Below are 19,824 nucleotides of genomic sequence, written 5' to 3'. Positions count from 1 at the left end.
GTCATGCAGCCTAACACATGCATATCAAGTGGCCTATACTGAAGAAAATAATCCAGGATTCCTTAGCTGTCAGGATTCTCACTGAAAACTCAATTGTTTTCAGTGAAGCAAAACTGGAAAGAATGGCACTCTTTAAATGCTGTTATTTCAGCAATGCAATATAAATTTGCTATTCGGCACAGTTTTGGCTAGGTCATTTTTAGATCCTCACTCCTTCTAAGCACATGATCCTTTGCTTAGAATACTCACAATTTATTTGCACACATGAGGCACTTGTTGCTGTGTGTTTGGCCAGTAGCATCACGTACTGGGGCATTCTCACGGGTGCAGGAAAGTCCTCCATCAGGCCTCATCTGTGACCGATATTCATAACACTCATCATCCCTCTGGAGGGAGAGAAAACAAGATTTTCCATGACCTACCCCTTTTGTTTTGCTGGCCTGCTTCTTAGAAACTCTAAAGAATATCCATACCAGCATTGTGTCAGGGTGTGACGGAGTGAACTGTGCCACCTATCACCTGGTGACTGACTAGGGTGTTAGTCAGTGGAATCTTGAGTGCTTTTCTCTTAGAAGCACATGTTGGGTGTTGTCTCCTATGGCCATCCTAATTATAGTTCTTTGGCAGGGATTTTCAAAGCATGCAATTGATCTGGATGATAAAATGTATCTCCCCCACTTTTCCCAACATGCTTAAAATTTTTCCAGATCACAGCAGCAATCACTAGGCAGACAATAGCACTAAAACAATGCAGACAATATAAATTCCTCTATATCAACCCTTGTGCAACCTGGTGAAAACATATATGGAATGCATATATGATATACTGAATAAAGTCAGCTGTGTGGCTTGGGTTGCAGACGGTAAAAAGCCTGGTTTTGGTATATCAGTTGTACTTTCTTCTGATAATGTTTTATTAAGGATGAGAGTGAAATAGAAAGTACTTTTTTTGCTAATTTCTTCATCATGTGCTGTGACGTGCATCCTCAGTTGATTACCCGGTTATAATAGAAATTTCCAAGGGTAGTAACTTAATAAATATTCAATATATTTTTTTAAAGCAACAAAAGTACATACTGCTCTATGGACCTGAATTGGTGAATACATTTAAAAGGACAAGAAAAACATGAAAGGGGGGTTACTCTTCCCTGAGGTTTCCTCATATGTTAAAAACAGCTTCTTTGAGGTTCATTATCAGACTGTATCCAGGACACTTCTCAACAGTTCTGCACTAAATTTGAAGAGCTGTCTCTTCAAAAATTTGGTAGCTGTCATCTAGTGTATCCATGAAAAAATTCAGGTCAGTTGGATACATGCTTTGTATTTTATGATCAATATAAAATTCAAGGTTTATAATGGTAGAATGCAGTTTTTACATCTAAACTTTACAAGCACTATTGTGACTGTATATGCACTTTGTCTGAAATGAAGAAATTACTCAAAGTAGTAATTAAAAGGACAAGTTAAGCCCTTTTAAGCCCCTATCCAGCCCCAGCACAGTACCACCAATCACTGTTGCTGGTGTCTATCTTATGTTTCTTTTTAGATTGTGAGCCCTTTGGGGACAGGGATCCATCTTAGTTATTTATTATTTATCTGTGTAAACTGCTTTGGAAACTTTTGTTGAAAAGTGGTATATAAATTGTTGTTGTTGTACTTGTTAAGCGATGTGATTTTCCTCATCATAGGATTACCTTTTCAGCTTTCACTCTGGCTGTAATTCTAGACTAATACTTCGATCCAAATATGAACATAAATTTCCCAAGCCGCCAATAAAACAAATAATCCCAATATACACTTGGCCACCTGTCTGGACTTGAAAAGATAAGCTTTGAAACCCACAAATGTGCACAGTGAATCCATTAAAGAGATGCCCTATGGGAATAACACTGAATGAAATGTTTCTTGAGATTTAGATCAGGAGCAAATGCAGTTGTCATGGCTCATGTAGGGACAGGACATTCTGTGTGCTTCCTGCTGCCATCATGGTGTAGTAACTGAGAGGACAAGAAGGAGTGACACATTCTGTGCATAATCCAACTCCTGCTCATGCACAAAGGCTTTTCACATCCTATGCAAGCACAAAAGTCTCTGTCCAGCAAAAGGATACAATGTGTGCATGTGTGCAAGATGCAGGAAGCTCAGAAAGAACTCGGCCTATCTCTTTTCTCACTCATCACTGGCAAGAAATATAGAATGTTAATGGTCAGACAGGAATTTGGTCAGATAGTGTGATCTCACCTCATTTTTTCCATATTGTGCTTGGTTCTTTTCAAGAGAATTCATCTTACCTCCATTTTTGCTGCAAGAAATGATAAGTATTACTCAGTTACAGATAGAGAGACCTGACTGAGTTTAATAAGAAATTCGCTGTTCTTTACTCACAACTTCTCTGCACACATAATGCATTTATTGCCATGTTGTTTGCCAGTAGCATCCCGAACTGGGTCATTTTCTCTGGTACAAGAAAATATTCCTTTCTTGAAATAAGGCCAGTATTCACCACAGCCATCATCCTATGGTGGAGAAAAACATTGGTTTGCCTCTTTACAAACTAATTCCAGATTCAAAGGAAAATCAGAGAACAGTTTGGTGAGTCAAACTCAATGGATCATGTTTAAAGAAAAAAGAAAAAAGTGTAGTGTAGAGTATGAGAATGATTATCATCAGAGGCACAATCCAGTCAAAGGTAAAGACTTTTAAGCACCATTAATTTCAATGAGAGAGTTGAGGACATTGCACCCACGTAAATCAAGGAAACTTAACTGTGCATGGCATCAAGATCATGCTCAGTGCTTGGGATCATGCTTTATTTACTATATCTGCACATCCATGATATCTGTTGGCAGCTTTGTGTTATATTCCTTGCTTGTCGATTTCAAAACTACCTTAGACATATAGAGGCTTTGGGAAAGAGCAATTTGCAGGGGAGAAGTGGTTGGTCGAAGGACTTATCCTTAGCTTCCGCTCCACCCCCGCCACCAATTTCCCCCTGCATAGCTCCCTCCCAGCTAATTTTCCTTCAGCTGGAGTTCAAGGCATGGAAAGTTTTACCTCTAGAACTCTATGCTGAACAAAAGCAAGTACTGTCATCTTGAATTAATAAACAGTTCTATCAAGAAACAAAGAGATAGTTTGGAAAGGAAAAGCCCATCAGTAAAAAGATTTGCTATCTAGAAAAACATTTGTGTAAGAAAAGAATTGGCAAGATAAACAAGGAGTAATTAAGGGTTGCTGAGTCCCACACCTTGCCCTGGCTGGGCTCTCGTGTGTGTGATTACTCCATTCAGTATTAATGGAGTGCCAACAATGTGCTTGTAATTTAACAAACAGGGTTGGTGGCGCTGGCCCTGCCCTGAAGAGTTTACAGTCTCAGTTTCAGAATCACAACAGGGCATCGATACAGACTCTCCAAGGTACACTGGCTGATACTTGTCAGAAACCCCAAACACATGCTCACCAAGTTTCAGCTGTGGTTTAACAAAGGGTAAGGAGTCCCGGAGCCAGAATTTTACTATAAAACCTGAGATGGATGTGGCAAGCCAGTATAGTATAGTGATCAGAGGGCCAATGAAGGACTGAGCAGACCTGGGTTTAAAACCCCACTCAGTCATGAAGCTTACTGGGTGATCTTGGGCCAGTTGCCTGCTCTCATCCTAACTTGCCAACAGGGTGTAAGAATTTTTAAAAGTGTGTGGCGGGGTCACATAAGCTGCCCTAAGCAACTTAGGAGGAGAGCAGGATAATTGTAGAATCAATCAGTTTCCTATTAAGCAGCTTTGGCAGTATGCTGCATGGAGGAGGCACTGCCTGCAAAATATAGAAGTGCCATCCCTGCCTCCACCTGTGCAAGGGCCATGCTGTGGACACAGATCCACCTCCCTTCATATATGGTGCTTGATCTGATTCATTCATTACTGGGGAAGAGTACCGGCAGTTTTGGGCTGCATTCACATGTAACATGGAATCACAGGCCCAATTGTTCCGCGCCCCACCTGCCCCCACTCTCCTGTCTGCATTCACATGCACTGCAGAGAGATGAGAGAGCTGGTTGTGTGGGCTTCCTTCTTGCTTGAAGGACAGCCTGCACAGTCAATCAGGGAGTCAGAAAGGGAGGAGCATCCTCCCTTAACTCCAGTCCAGCTGAATGCAGCCTCCAGTGCTGCATTTTGGACATCAGATAGGCTCCACAGACCCTTAGTTTGGAGCAGTAGAACTCACTACAAACCAAAGGTTCCAACTGGAGTTGCCTCAGTGGAACCTCAGGTTGTGCTGCCATTGGACCCAGAGTTGTACCAGTTCAGACATAACAGTAAGGAAACCACAGGTCCCTGCAGCTCTGGTCCCCATTATGTGCAAATGTGGCCTTCCTATTGTTGGGTCCTGGGCTGCTTCTGTAATGTTTCATTAACAGAGTTACATGGGATGGGCAGTTCCCACATCACTGATGTTCTCTCTCAGGGAAGTGAGACACTGGTATGGAAACTTCCCACCTGGTGCCAAGTTATTTTGTCATGCAGATGTTTTACTGAACTGCTGCGGGCTTCAGTCAGGGGAAGTGGCAACTGTACCTTTCCAGCACTGTCAAAGGTCCATAAGAACATAAGCACATAAGAACAGCCCTGCTGGATCAGGCTCAAGGCCCATCTAGTCCAGCATCCTGTTTCACACAGTGGCCCACCAGATGCCATTGGAAGCCACAGGCAGGAGTTGAGAGTGTGCCCTCTCTCCTGCCATTTCCAAAACATTTCCTTAAGCACATTGCAAACTGATGTACCCAAGCCTTCTTATTTAAGAAAAAGCAGCAGTAGGTGGCTGATCCAGATTGGGACTGCAGTATGCAGGGAGGGGATTAAATCTTTCCCAGCATGCTGCTTTCCTGCCCAAAATCCCCCCACCGGCTGCTATACGTCCCCAGAGTGACTCATTGCAGCGAATCTGTGCAGCCCTAGTATAATCCCAGGCTATAACCCAAGTTAGTATGAGATCTGGAGTCTTTCATCTTGCCAGCAAACCAAACACAAAACCACTGGGTCAAATGTAAGGTTAAACGTCAAGGCTCACTTACCATGCAGCATCCCATGGGCATTTTGTGAACCATGGGTACTGCTGCATGTTCCTAATGCAAGTTGCACAAGAGCAACTTGTGCAAATGATGACATCGTACAAGGGAGTTGCACAATTGCACACCATTGGACATAATGGCTCCATTATGTTTCACAATTGCAATTAGTTGCACATTAGTTGTGCAATTGCACACGATTGGACATAATGTGTGATTACCCAACTCCCTTGGCCAGTGTTGGCATTTGTGCAAGTGCATTCTTTCACAACTTGTATTAGGAACACATAACGATACCCACAGTGCACAAAATGCTCATGGAATGCTGTGTGGTATATGAGCCCATGATTTTAACATGTAGATGTATTACTTTTCATGCTTTAGTAGGAACCTTATCTATAGGGTTCCTACTCACCTTTTCTGAAGAAGACTCATTAGGCCATCCACTTGAACTTCCATAACTATTACTTCCATAATCAGCAATGAATCCTCTTTTTGTCCTATAAGTAAAGACAACACACACCACAAGGCATGGTTACAAATGGAGGTTGTAAATGGCACATCACTGTAGCATAAAGCGCAATATAAACCCTGAAAATTTTCACATAAGACGTTTGTCTCCTGGAATGCTACTCAAATGTGAGATATAAGAAGAAATTATTAAAATAGGCAAGGTATGTTATTTGCTAATGATCTATACATTTAAGACTTTTTTTGGACTGAATCGTTTTTCATGTATTTAAAGAGTATTGTATTACCACAATATTAAACAGTCTTAAAATATTTCATTTTCAATCCCTAGAAAATAAGTCATATTTAAGTCCTATTGAAATCAATGGTTTTAAGTTATTCAGGTAACTAATTTGACCAATTCATTTCAATGGGACTTCCTTGCTATTAGCTTTCTCTGAATTGTGGCCTATTGTGGCATCTATTTATACAAGCCATCTGTAAAGACAGGGCAAATTTTAGGTTTTAGTTCTCAGTAAAGTAGGGATCTAGTTCAGAGACATAGTGACTAAAGGACTGACCCGTGATCATCCTGCAAATCTAAAATGAAGGATGAGTCTTCCACTAGTATTGATGGGGCTCTAGTCACTAATTTAAATTACTTTTCTTTCAATGAAAAGGTTCCTCTTCACAGCTCATGTATATGCTGAAGATACTAAAACTACCATCTGTATGATTTGAAATGGGCATTGTAGTTCTCTTAATGCCTTGTTGGCTTTGAAGAAGATATATCAACAAGATTCCTGAATGCCACTTTGGGGTAGATGTGGGTGGACATAGAGCAGGGTATGAAACTGACCTCTCTGTTCTGGGGGTTATATGTTGTAGTATTTGCCTCAGCCAGGGGGTTTCTGCCATAGAGATGAAACTAGGAATATGTCTGTAGGAGGAGAAGACACAGGGGAAACAACAAGTATAGCAGCTCTCATTTCTTTAGTGGTTTTGAAGTAATCACTTATTTCTGATACTCACAAGACTTCTCGGCACATGACACACTTGTTGGTGTGCGTCCTGCCATCAGGGCCAATAATGGGGTCGATGTCTCTGCTGCAGTATAAATTCCCACCATGTACTAAGTGTCGGAATTCAAGGCACATGCCTTCCTAAAGGGGTAAAGGAGCATTCTGTGAGGCTTGCCTGCCTTAGGCTGAGAACCATTTACACTGGAGTGAGCAATCTGAGAAATGCAACCTTCTTCCATGCTTCCCTTCCCCTTCCCCTGGGTTACAAGACTCATTTTACTTGACAGGAAAATCACACTTTATGGCAAGAGGTGTATAACCAAATACTTTGTCCAAAATCTAGACACTGTTTTCTGGAAAGGAATGCTTTTAAAAACTGTCATGAGATATAAGAGTTTATATCTGAGTTTTTTATGGCTCTGAGGCAGAATACAAACTCTGGGCACAATCCAGAGTTCTGTTTTGAAGCCCCATTAAAATGAAAGACTATTTATAAACTATTTATGCAAAACTTGCCAGTATTGTGCCTGTTACCTGGGCACCTCAACATGATGATTATAATTGGCTAGGCCAGGGGTTGCCTAGTACCATTGCATGGTGTGCCACAAAAGGGGCTGAAGAATACCTTAAAAAAATAAAGTCACCATATTGGATGCTTCCATCACACCATATCTCCAGAGCCCCATACAGCACTGATCCCACCATCTCTACGTATGTTAAAGCAGAACTATCATCCCTGCAGAAGGAGTAAGGATGTCATACAATTCCCTGCCACACCCTTTGCTTCAGCTTATAAATGCAGGGGAATTGCACAAGTGCCACTGTTACTCCTCTGAAGACATCGCCCCATTTCTGAGTCCCCCTGATTGATCAGATCAAAAGTCCAGCTATGCCAGGATCCTATTTCCCACGATGGCCAACCAAATGCCTCTTGGAAGCTCATAAGCAGGTGAACAGCCTCTTCCACTGCTGCTTCCCAGAAACTAGTACTGAGAGGTATACTGCATGTGAACTTGGAGGTAGCATATGGCCATCATGATTAGTAGCCACTGATAGATATCTTCTGTGGATGTGTGTAATGCCCTTTTAAAACCTAGTGGCTGTCTTCACCTCTAGTGGCAGTAAATTCCAGTAATGCGCTGTGTGAAGAAGTACTTCCTTTTATCTGGGCAAAGGAGAGAATGGGATGCTGTGGCACATTAACTGGACTGTCCTGGATTTCCTGGGAAGATTCCTGCCCATTGTTTTTTAAAAACATGGAGAAAACATAACTCTTGTTGAGTGCAACATTTGCCTCCTGTATCAATCCGGGAAGTGGGGGGAATCCCCCATGTTACAGAAGTTTGGGAAACACTGTGCTAGGATACAAAGATGTTGGCTCCTTTGCAACAGTTAAAGTTTCAGCAATGTATGTTTCATAGTAATTACACATGAACTTGTTTTTTTAACCATACACAGGTGAATTTCCCTCCTGTGAGCAACAACTGGCACTGTAGTTCTCAATGAATATAAGCACTAAGGAGTGTCTTACAACATGAATGTATTTAATAATCTAAAAAGAGTATTTTACCCCTTATTCTAAAAACAATGGATTTATATTATCGAACTGGCAAACTGAACAAAACAAGAACTATGTTTTCTTTCATTTCACAGAACAGTACATTTTCATATTTCAAAGAGTTCTAATCTTTAAATCTAGGCAATCTAGGTAGGCCTAGGGCAAAATCTTACACTTTATTAAAGCAATAACCCTGCTAATTATGACATATAATTTTGGTCTGAAGATATATGAATAAATGTTCAGAGATATGACTGAAACAAAATATATTTAGGTTTCTTTCTTCCTTTCTTTCTTTCTTTCTTTCTTTCATAGTCTGCCTCAACAAACTGATGTTGGAAAAACAGAGAAGTCTGGACTTACCTTGTATCTAGCTTGACTGGCAACATCTGTAACAAAATATAGAGAAACTGAAAAATGTTTCAAAGTCCTTGTGGAACCCCAAGTAAAAATATTTTTTTAGTAATGCAAACAGCTGGCCAGTTAATCTGAAATTTTTGTCCTGGTGATCTTTGCTAGAGATATACATGTCTATCCCCACATCAGCTTCAGTGTGGATCAGATATACATCAGGATACATATACATCAGCTGTGCACACATTTCTCCCTTGCTGGATTGATGCGAATAAGAGTTACACTGAATTAGGCTGCAATCTTGAGCATAGCATTACTTATGGACAAACTACATGTTAGGATAAATAAATCTGATAAATAATGTTAAGTGCTTGCCCTGATTTGATTCTTTTTTCCTTCATGTACAGTATAGTAATTCAAGTATAGTTTGTCCTTCACTCAGAAATAAATCCCATTGAAATCAATAGAACTTACCTCTGAACAAACATGTTTATGAATGCATTGGTGGTCTATAATTCTGAAAGCCATGCTTGCCTGGCTTATCAATTGCCACCTATGGTAAGAGAAACACTTTGTGTACATCATGCACTTGCAGATCTCTGTACCCCCTATAAGGGATTATGGGAAACCTATGGGAATACTCTCAGTACTCCTCAAAGTGTTCACATTAATGTGACCTATCATAAATCTGGCTGTTCATCTTCTAACTTATTGCCAAATTTTTGTATAAATAATTGTTTAAGCAAATACATCCATGAACTGCAAATTCTTGGATACACAGATTATAAAATGATACATTTTAGGCAATTTAACTTGAACATCTGCATAACATTCAGACATTTCTGTGCGAAGCCATAATTTTGTGGTTGAGCTATGGAATGTTAACATTTGTCATGAGCATCTAAACCTCCTTCCCACCATCTAAGCCTAGAATACCTATCCTCAACTACTAAACGGGCTCAGAAGAGCATATGGCACAGGCCTCCAGGTACTGCATAACCTCCAGAAATGGAAAGGTGGAAGATCTTATGTTTGGTAGCTCTCCCCCATCAGAAGTACTCTGCACCTGCAAAGCTAGAATGGCAGGGAATGAGCTTCAGTGGACTTAGCCTTCTCCCTTATGTTCTAACTTGGCATATGGTGGGAGATTCTTAAGAAGGGAAACAAGCAAAAGGGCTGGATCATGCGTTCTTCCTGAAAGCCTGAAGGAGTCTTTTCTCATGTTCTTTCCAGATATTTGCTTCTTCCTTCCACATCTTTAAAAGGAATCTGAAGATTAAGTGCTCAATCTAGGAGACAGTTGGTTCCCCTTTTTCATTTCTTTTCCCTTCCTTTCACCATTAAAAAAATTGTAATGCTTGATTGCTTTATTATTTTATAATGTTATTATTTTACAAGCAACTCAGTCACCAATTAATAAGGGAACCCTGTAAATAAAATATCATTACAGAAAACAAATATATCAAGATTATTATTTTCCATCTTTCTTTTTACATTGGTTTTTGGCCACTACATATTTTTGCCTCAGGTGCCAATACTTGTTTCTTCTACAACTCCTGTTCTCATTTAGAACCAGTACTGCCCAATATCAGATCATCTCATGTTAGGTTATCTTCTTTCTGAAGGCATGCTATGGTGGTCACCCCTTGCCACTAACCCAAATTTTCAGGGCTGCCCTGGAATCTGTTGAGGAAGAAGATGCAATAATTGCATCAGACACCTTAAGACAGGTGACCCCAGATCCCCAGACAAGGCAGACTCCTCAAACCATAAAAGCTGGCACACCTTAATGCCAATGACAATTGACAAGAAAAACGGGTTATATTGGAAGCCAGGATGCAATTTTGTCCACAGATCAATTGGTTGGTAGCTTTCTTCAATGGCTTAAGTTATTACAATGAAGTGAGGGCTTCCACAGTTAAGAGACATTTCAAGAAACAGGTGCAAGCATCTTTCAGTCCTATTCAGTATCATCAAGAGGAGCTCAGGAGGTGCAATTGTCTCCTATCCCCAAGTTATGCTTCTGCACAGGCATAATGGAATGTCCCACAAGGCATTTACTTAACTAGTGTGAGGCTGGTCTGAAAACTGAGGTATGCCATGAAGAAGGGCCAGTTCTGAATCAGAGCCCAGATGAGCACCAGAAACAAGAGACTGAATGGATTTCAACCATGAGCTTACCTAGTTTCTAGAAATTCCTACAAGGTCCTGGGGTCACCAACCATCCACTTGATATACAGTAAGTCATCATCTTGTGCTGCCACTTATACCCACCCCTTTTGCAATTCCTTAGAGAAATTAGTCAGCTAATTAGTCAGCAAAGGAAGCATCAAAGATAGGCACTGGGATAAATAACAGAATTGACAAAAATCTAGACTCTTGTATTTCAACTGCTTATAATTTCAGGATTCCCTAGATTTTCTAACAATGAAATAACTCATATAACTAAAATTCTATTTATATATACAGAGCAACAATATTCTCTAGTGAGCCATAACTAGTTGGCCTATGCTTGCATTTCATATCCTTATATCAACCACAAAACATTATTTCTGACTTCCATGCCACAAAGTGTCAACACAATATCAATAATCAAAATACTATCAGGCACATGCACATGCAAAACCGGGCTAGGGGAGCTTAGCCCAGTTTTGTACACACATGTGTACCACTGGGATTGGGCTCGATGCTGGTGGCACCATGGTGGCAAACCCTTAACCCACCTATGAAGTCACCCTTTTAAATAAGGTTAAGGAAGTGACCTCTCCCTTAACCTTGATTTTATTACCGTCTGTCAGCCGAACCTGCAAGCAGCCGTGGCTAGCAGACTTGGGGAGGTAAGCTCTTGATCATCTGTGGGGAGACGATCAAGAGCTTAATGATCATCTGTAATGATCATCTGTGGGGAGGTAAGCTCTTTAGGGCTTCCTCCCCACAAACCCTGTAGCCTTTTCTCACCGTGAGAAAGGGCTCTATATTTCATCCCCATTTTCATCTTCATTCCTACCCAATATTAACACTATTAAAAGAGCTGAAGTCTTTGAATTTCCACCAGTGCCCTGAGGCAAAATCCAGCTTGCTTGCTTTTGACAGACATATGTCACTTCACCAGAAGGTGCACTGAAATGATCTTCTCCAAAACAAGCAAAATTTATGAAAAAGATTGCCTTGATCCAAACACTGTAATTCTCTCATTTTCGCAGGCAAAATATCACAGTATTAATCATCAGCAAAATCAGTTTCACAAATGATCTTGAAAAAATTTACACAAGTGTGAGGTAGAACAAGCTGGCAAGTTCCTAATCATGGCTTTCTCTAGTTTTCTCATCAGACTAGTAAGCTGTCCAGTTAAGTACTATCTCAGTTTCTCCGAAGAACTAAATGGCACTGATATCCATTCCCTAGGCAAAGACAAATACTTTGAGACATCTACCACATGGACCTCTACTGGTTATAACAAATGCTACTTACCTTCAAAGTGGCTGAAAAGGGCCAGGACCACAAAGACACCTGTTACCTTCATGGTAAAGATAGTGCTGGTAAGCGTGCTTTGATTCTATTAGTTCATTGGTCACAAGAAACCTCACAGAAGGAACTCCGATTGTATAAGTGTACATAGGAGACTGGTTTCTCCGCCTTCCTTATGACATAACCTTCAGAACAGCCATCATTAGCCATGAAAACCAGTCTGATGAGGACTGATTTGAATTCTTATGAGTCCATCAACATAATTTCCATTAGGATGGGACAGGCTTGGTCACACCCTGGATTTTGTCAAAACGAGACATTAACCAATAGAACATCTCATTTTCCATCCACAAGCAGAGCATCCTCCTAGCTGTGGAATATACATTGCAGAGATACGATCAGATTAGAGATCATTAGGAATGACATATCATTCACAGCCTGCATGCCAGTGGCTGCAGGCCCTTACTCTTTAAGAAGCCAGTTCAAGCTAGGGCTATCAACTCTGACTAAAGCTATCCTGAAGATTTTTTTGACCCCCAATTTTTTTCATATTAACAAAGCCATTCAAATCTCCAAGATTGCTTTCAGTAGTCCAGTCATGTGGAGACTGATGCCAGCTCCTGCAAACATCAGACCTAGCCTGGAGGTTTGGCAACGCTAGTTCAAGCAGAGCCAATAGGATATGACCACTAAATAGCTCAACACTGCTGAAAATCAAGCCATCAAGGCCTCACTGTGGGCACTCAGGAATGGTTAAAAGCAAAAGGTCTAGTTGCTTAGATACATTTTCTAGGTCTTACAGATTGCTCCAGCACAGAGCTCAGTTATTCTTGGCGTTGCTGAACAACTTGAGAAGCTAACCAAGAATTTTCCTTTCAATGGTTTTGCTCACTTGGATACATTTAAACTTTACACATTCATGCTATAACACTGGTACTCTAAGTTGAATCCTGCAATTTAACATGGAAATGTGTGTACACTCTCTCCATCTTCCAAGTACTGGAAAGCCAAATTGTCTAAGTGTAGGGGTTTGCATGGAACTGGCTGGCCCAGTCCGGTTCGGCCTCGAACCGAACCAGGCCAGTTCGGTCCGGCCCCCCCTCAAATCCACCCCCGCCGTCCGGTCCCGGACCAGTCTGCAAATTTTCTTTATTTTTTAAAAAATTTAAGTATATTTAAAATATCTTTAGCCCCTTGGGGGGGGCTTGCTGAGGCCGTGGGGGGGGCGGTCCACATGGGTTCCCTCTCCCCCCACCGGTCATCCTTATCACTGACGCAGCCTGCTGCAGCCGGGTAATTAACTATTTTTGGCCCTTTCGGGCCTCCGTATGAGCGCGTGGCCACCATTTTGGTGGCCGCCGCACATGCGCCAGTGCCCTCTGCGAGGCCATTACCTTGGCCTCACCACGCATGCACCAATGCCCTCTAAGAGGCCATTACCCTGGCCTCACAGAGGGCATTGGCACATGCGCGGCGGCTGCCCAAATGGTGGCCGCGTGCTCATACGGAGGCCCGAAAGGGCCGAAAATGGTCAATTATCTGGCCGCAGCAGGCCACAGCAGTGATATGGATGCCCGGCGGGGGAAAAGGGAACCCATGCGGACACACACACCCACAGCCTCAGCAAGCCCCCCGAAGGGGCTAAAGGTATTTTAAATATACTTTAATTTAAAAAAATAAAAATAAAGAAAATTTGCGGATCAGCCGGACCCAGTGGTCTGGTTCCGGTCCGATGGAACCGGGGGGTGGTTCGGTTCAACCCTGAACCCCCAGACTGGATTGCCAGACCACTGAACATCCCTATCTAAGTGTTATAGATTCTTTTCCACTTGTGTAGCCTGAAGATATGAAAAGGACCCTGAGGTGTTTGTTTGAGGGCATAAAGAAGACTAAACTAATGACAATGGGTACAGCAACCAGCCTCAGAATTGACAATGAAGACATTGAAGTGGTGGATAACTTCTGCCTTTTAGGATCAACTGTCAACAGTAAAAGATCCAGCAGTCAAGAAATACGCCGCAGACTAGCACTTGGTAGGGTTGCAATGAAGGACTTGGAAAGGATATTTCGATGCTGTGACATGTCTACACCTACAAAGATTAGAATTGTTGAAACAATGGTTTTCCCCATGACACTCTATGGATGCGAAAGCTGGACTTTGAAGAAGCAAGATAGAAAAAGGATTGACGCTTTTGAACTTTGGTATTGGAGAAGACTTTTGAGGATACGATGGACAGCCAGGAAAATGAACAAATGGATCATAGAACAAATCAATCCAGAATTTTCACTCAAGGCACAAATGACCAGGCTAAAAGTATCATACTTCTGACATATTATACAAAGATCCAGCTCCCTTGAGAAATCCATAATGCTGGGGAAAGTGGAAGAAAAGAGAAGAAGAGGACAACCAGCAGCAAGGTGGATGGACTCGATTACGACAGCAATGAACTCACCACTGAGAGACCTTAAAGGCCAAGTTGAAAACAGATCATCCTGGAGAGAAATTATCTATGTGGTTGCTAAGAGACAACACTGACTTGATGGCACTTAATCAATCAATCAATCAATGTGCATAATCTATTCTTGCCCTTCCTGGCATGAGCTAGGGCAGAGGAACTGGCTGACTCCATAAGGAGAATTTATGGGGTGGTGTGTGTGTGTGATGTCATTGGGACTCAAATTGGTGAAAGTCTGCAAATGTGTTCAAATGTGCAATGTGTTCAACATCAAACATGTTTGGTTGAACCATCCCCTGTTCGGTCCGACCCCAGACTGAACACCCCCTGACTGTTAGGAGGAGTGGATTTTAAAAATTTTGTTTTTAATTTTGTTTTTACTTACCCCCTTTGGGGGAGTTGTTGGAGGCGGGGGGTGTCCGCGGAGATTCCCCTCCCCCCACCGGCCTCCCTTTATGCCGCACTGGCTGTTTGGCCAGCTCTTCAGCCCATTTGGGCCTTCCCCCTGGTGGTGGCCATTTTGGAGGCCACCACACCTGCACAATTGGCCTGAATGGGCTGAAGAGCTGGCTGAATGGCTGGTGGTAGCATAAAGGGAGGCCGGTGGGGGGAGGGGGAACCTCTGCTTTCCCTGCCCCCCACTGCCACCGCCTCCAACTCCCCTGAAGGGGGAAAGAATTTTTTTTAATTGTTTGCACACCTCTCCAGACCAAACCGAACTGGTGGCAGGGGTGGGTGGGGGTTGAGGGTGTGCCGGACCAAACTGGCCTGGTCCAGTTTGGGACTTGTCCAGACTCAGAACAAACCAGGCCAGCCGGTTCTGTGCACACCCCTAGTCTGCTCCTGTTAAATCAGCACTCCCTCAAGCATCCATCAAGAGCTAGCATGGTGTAGTGGTTAGAGTGCTGGACTAGGACCGGGGAGAATTGGGCAAACTGCTGCTTTTTAGTGAATTTTTGTTGTTGTAGAGGTGTTCTAAGAGTAGATTCTCTAGTAGCATATGAGAGTGGATTCATGGTGTTTCATTAAAAAAAATCTCATTTGCTACCAGAGAATCTAAACTCAACACCTCAGAAACAACAAAGCCCAGTACCTCAATGGGTTAGCAATCCAGGGGGGTGGTTGGCACCCTCTGTGCACTACACCACCACTTGCTTCGGGCCATCCCAGTACCCCCAGATGGAGTTATGGGGCTGCTGAAACCTCCATTATTCCCTATGGGGGGAAATCTTAAAGATGCATAAGCCTCAAAAATTCCTAAAAAACCAGTCATTTGCCCTATTTAGAATCTGGATGCACCACCCTTGGGGCACTGCCACCCAACCCACTTTTTTGCCCCTGAAACCCCACATAAACAAGTTGAAAGAGTGAAGAGAATGATGAACAACAATGACACTTACCACTCCCTCCCCATGGAACAGTGACCACAGGTCATTTGAGATAGCAAGATAGACCAATGAGCCAGTGTGGTGTAGTGGTTAGAGTGCTGGACTAGGACTGAGGAGACCCGAGTTCATATCTCCATTCAGCCATGATACTAGCTGGGTGACTCTGGGCCAGTCACTTCTCTCTCAGCCTAGCTTACTTCACAGGGTTCTTGTGAGGAGAAACCTACGTATGTAGCACACCGCTCTGGGCTCCTTGAAGGAAAAGCGGGATATAAAATGTAAAAAATAAATAAAAATAAAATAAAACTGCCTTGGTACTATGGAACAGCTTCAAATGTTCATTTAACTGAAGTGGAGTGAGCCATAGCCCAAAAAAATCAGCCTACTGTTCAGAATTGTTGAGATTTATCACCACTGCATTTAAGAAAGTGCAAAACCATGGATCATGGTTACAAGAAAGAGAGAAGCAACTAAGCTTCCTGAGGATGTCAATAAATTGACAGGGATATTCCCCACCCCCCTCCTTTTGCCTCCTGTAGTCCCATGTGGATGACATGTCCCTGCAATGGCAAAAGTTGTGAACCACTGGCTTAGACATCATGTCCCACCAAATTACATTGTGGCCTAAATTACATTAGACTGCTCAATTTGGGCAACAAAACTTAGACACCACTATAACTCATAACAATAAGAAGAAAAACAAAATAGCTCTTCAAAAGACACCTGAACAAGTCAAGAGATTCTTTCTAAACCTTTGGAAAGAAAAAACTGTGTAATTTCAGAACTTTCCTAACAAGCTTCTCGAAAAGCGTCTCCACACAATTTATACCATGACTTTTAGCAAGAGCTTTGGAATTGCATTGAGCTCCCAAAGATATTTGGGTATTTCTGTCTCAAAATGCTGTCTTCCAAATCCCTTTGCAAGGTCAGTTTGCATTTCAATCACACTGAATGCAACCCATACTTAACTAAACAATTCAAGCTCAAAAGCTTTTTGCATATCTTATCTTCTGCTAGAGTCAGAGAAGTCAATTTCAATTGCAATGCTTTTCCAAAGAACAAAGCATTCTGTCCAAAACACAGTCATTTTGATTTGGCAATAAAAATCTCTGTTTTTTAATTATTGATTTTGTTTTGGTTACAAAACCTCAGAAATTGCCATTTTCGGGCACAAAATGTTTTGTACCCGAATTGAAATGCACAAGCCTAGAATAGATTAGATTTTACAATTTTAAGAGTCTGAATTGCTTTTTTCTTTACTGCTGTAATTAATTAGAAAAATGAGGTTTTTCATTACGAAAAATGATTTGTATTGTATTGTTTTGTATTGCCTGTATAGTTATTTGTCTTTGTCTTCTTTACTTCTCAATAAAAATTCTTATTTATTTATTTATTTATTTAAAAAAACAAATTTAACATTCATGGACAAAGTGCTTGAGCATGTAGTGCTGACTCTGGAGATACTTGGAAAAAATAGATTATCTGGACCCTTTTCAATCTCGCTTCCACCCTGGGTTTGTACTGAAATTGTTTGGTCACATTAGTGGACGACCAAAGCCTAGAGCTAGACAGGAAGAGTGTGACTTTTTTGTTTCTGCTGGATCTCTCAATGTCATTCAGTACCATCAGCCATGGTATCCTTCTGGAATGTCTTCCAGGATTGGGGACAGGAAGCACTGTATTGCAGTGTGTCTAATCCTTTATGCAGGGTAGATTCCAGAAGGTGATGCTGGGGTATTTCTGCTTGACATCTTGGCCTTTGTCTATGCCATCCTGCAGAGGTTGATCTTATCCCTCATGCATTTTAATATCTACATGAAACACTGGGAGAGGTAATCTGGGGGCTTGAGGTTGGGTACCACCAATATGCTGATAACACCCAAGTTTATATATCTGTTCCAGCCCCAGCAAAGGGGTGGTGAAACAACAAGTGTCCTAAACAAATGCCTGAAGTCAGTGAATGGCTAGATGTGAGCTGAAATTAGATCCATGCAAGACAGGAGAACTGCTGTCTCTGAGATGGTATATCAACCTGTTCTAGACAGAGTATCCTGTTCCAGATTGAGCAAGGGCCTCCATGAGGCAGGGATTCAGGATAGACACATATCTTGGACAGCTCCAAGGGAAAGGGGTCAGGACCTTGGTTAGTTCTGAGCAGGAGATCAAGAGAGCTGGTCATAACCACATGGACAGAGATAGATGCTGCTCACAGAGATGCTTGGAACTGAGTGTTGGTTTTTATATGTGGTGACTAGGTAGATTGGATTGGCCCAGCTCCTTTGCTGAAGAAAGCTCTGTAGTTTAAAACCCAATTTTATAAGTGCTGGCATTGTGGCAGTGCTGAGGGACCTTGGGGGACTCTTCCAAATCAGAGGGCAAAGGCAGGGTCATATCCTCAAGTCACAATGGGGGTGCTGGCTCTGGTTTCCCAGGGTCTGTTGGTATGGGGGGGGGGGTTCCTAGCAGCACAGGATCACTGAAGGTATATGTCATAGGTCTTCCCACTCTTTCAGGGGAGCGATTTGCCTCATCCCCCAATTGCAGGGGAGAACCTAGATCCAGGGTCATGAAACAGTTACACTACCCTTGAAGTATCAGCTTCACAGTCAGGGAATTCTCTTAACATTGCATCTGGATGCTGTGGCCCAAGGGCCAAGATGCTTTTGCCAAGCATCACTTGGCGTGACCATTCATTTATCATGCAGACATGGCTACTTCACTATTCGCCTTCACTTTGCCTTCACTACTCTCAAAGCCTGCTGAACTTTCCAGAAAGTTCACTGAGCCTCTCCCAAAATATGATCTTAAATTCCTAGAACTACCAACTAAGCCAAACTAGCTGAAGACTGGTATGTTGAGGCTGCCAGATCAACAAGCCAGAGTACTGTTTTCCTCTTAGTTAGTGCATACTGCTGATGTCAGCAGGCTATTCAGGCCACTTCTGGCCATTCACCAGCTATGCATCTGCACAGTGCTGACGGAACTGTACCCTGTCTTGGCTGTTACCTTGCATTTACTTCTAGGAAGGTCATAGAGGTCTCCCACTCCCTCAGTTGTTTCCTAGTAGTGACCATCATGTCTAACCATCTGCCCTATGCCTCACTGGCTAACTATGTGGACAGATTTGAAAGCAAATAATTATCTGAGTACATGATGTATTCCCTAATATATCATGAATGTCTGACCAATGGATTAAGTTAAGTGCTTGTTGTTCACCAATAAAGGTGGCTGTGTCCTCCATTGGTTTTTCAATGTATGGTTGACCTCCAGCTGGTCTTGGACTACATTAACGTCTTCTGGTCTTCTGAACATAGAGACAGTTTATGGAACTTGACCTCTGACTGCCCTGATTACTTCTGGACCCAGTGGACAATGTGACCTCTATGGAACTTTCACACACACATTGCCAGCACAATAGTATCTCTGCACTGGTATAAGTCTTCTACACCAGGGTACCACTTTGTTCCACCAGCAGAATGGATTTAGTAGTAAGCACATCTGGCATATGAAGCTGATTTGCAGTGGATTAAATTATTGAACCATTTAGCTCATCATTGTCTAAACCAGGGATTCTCAAACTTGGGTCCTCAGGTGTTATTGGACTTCAACTCCCATAATCCCCAGCCTCAGTGGCCTTTGGTTGGGGATTATGGGAGTTGAAGTCCAATAACACCTGAGGACCCAAGTTTGAGAATCACTGGTCTAAACTGATTGACAGTGAAGAGATTCTCACGATCCACCAAATGCAAGCTAAGGGAGCCTAGCCCACTTTTGGAGGATTGTGGGCTGCCACGGGAGCTATGCGGCTCCCAGTAGCAAACCCTCCTAATGCCTGCTCCCCCTTAGACGAGGTTAGCAGAGCGAGCGCTCTGCTAACCCCATCTGTTTGATCATGTATTGCCATACCGTGGCTCTGTGCCACAGCAACACACAAGGAGACCCCCACTGGGAGGCTGAAAAAAGCCTCCTGGCCCTAGGGGGTCTCTCCAGGATGCCCCGCTGACATATAATACAGCTAGTATAATTATTTGATTAAAAGTGATTGTTTATGTTGTAGTTCTATAGC

General features: G+C 42.4%; 1 protein-coding gene across 1 annotated transcript in view; it reads right to left on the bottom strand.

The window, feature by feature from the left end:
• Nucleotides 1–19,824, bottom strand: part of LOC128343996 (serine protease inhibitor Kazal-type 5-like) — a 226,428-nt gene that overhangs the window by 80,981 nt on the left and 125,623 nt on the right. Inside the window, exons 7-13 of the mRNA XM_053293435.1 lie at nt 8,456–8,481; nt 6,545–6,675; nt 6,372–6,452; nt 5,478–5,562; nt 2,386–2,516; nt 2,242–2,302; nt 250–386 (exon numbers count right to left, since the gene is read on the bottom strand). Of these exons, the coding sequence (XP_053149410.1) occupies nt 250–386; nt 2,242–2,302; nt 2,386–2,516; nt 5,478–5,562; nt 6,372–6,452; nt 6,545–6,675; nt 8,456–8,481 (652 nt within the window). The remainder of the gene's footprint in view (nt 1–249; nt 387–2,241; nt 2,303–2,385; nt 2,517–5,477; nt 5,563–6,371; nt 6,453–6,544; nt 6,676–8,455; nt 8,482–19,824) is intronic.

Source organism: Hemicordylus capensis, chromosome 2 (genome assembly GCF_027244095.1).
Source record: "Hemicordylus capensis ecotype Gifberg chromosome 2, rHemCap1.1.pri, whole genome shotgun sequence".
Classification (NCBI taxonomy): domain Eukaryota; kingdom Metazoa; phylum Chordata; class Lepidosauria; order Squamata; family Cordylidae; genus Hemicordylus; species Hemicordylus capensis.
Note: the sequence above shows the minus strand (reverse complement) of the source record. Positions and strands in the feature narration are given on the sequence as shown.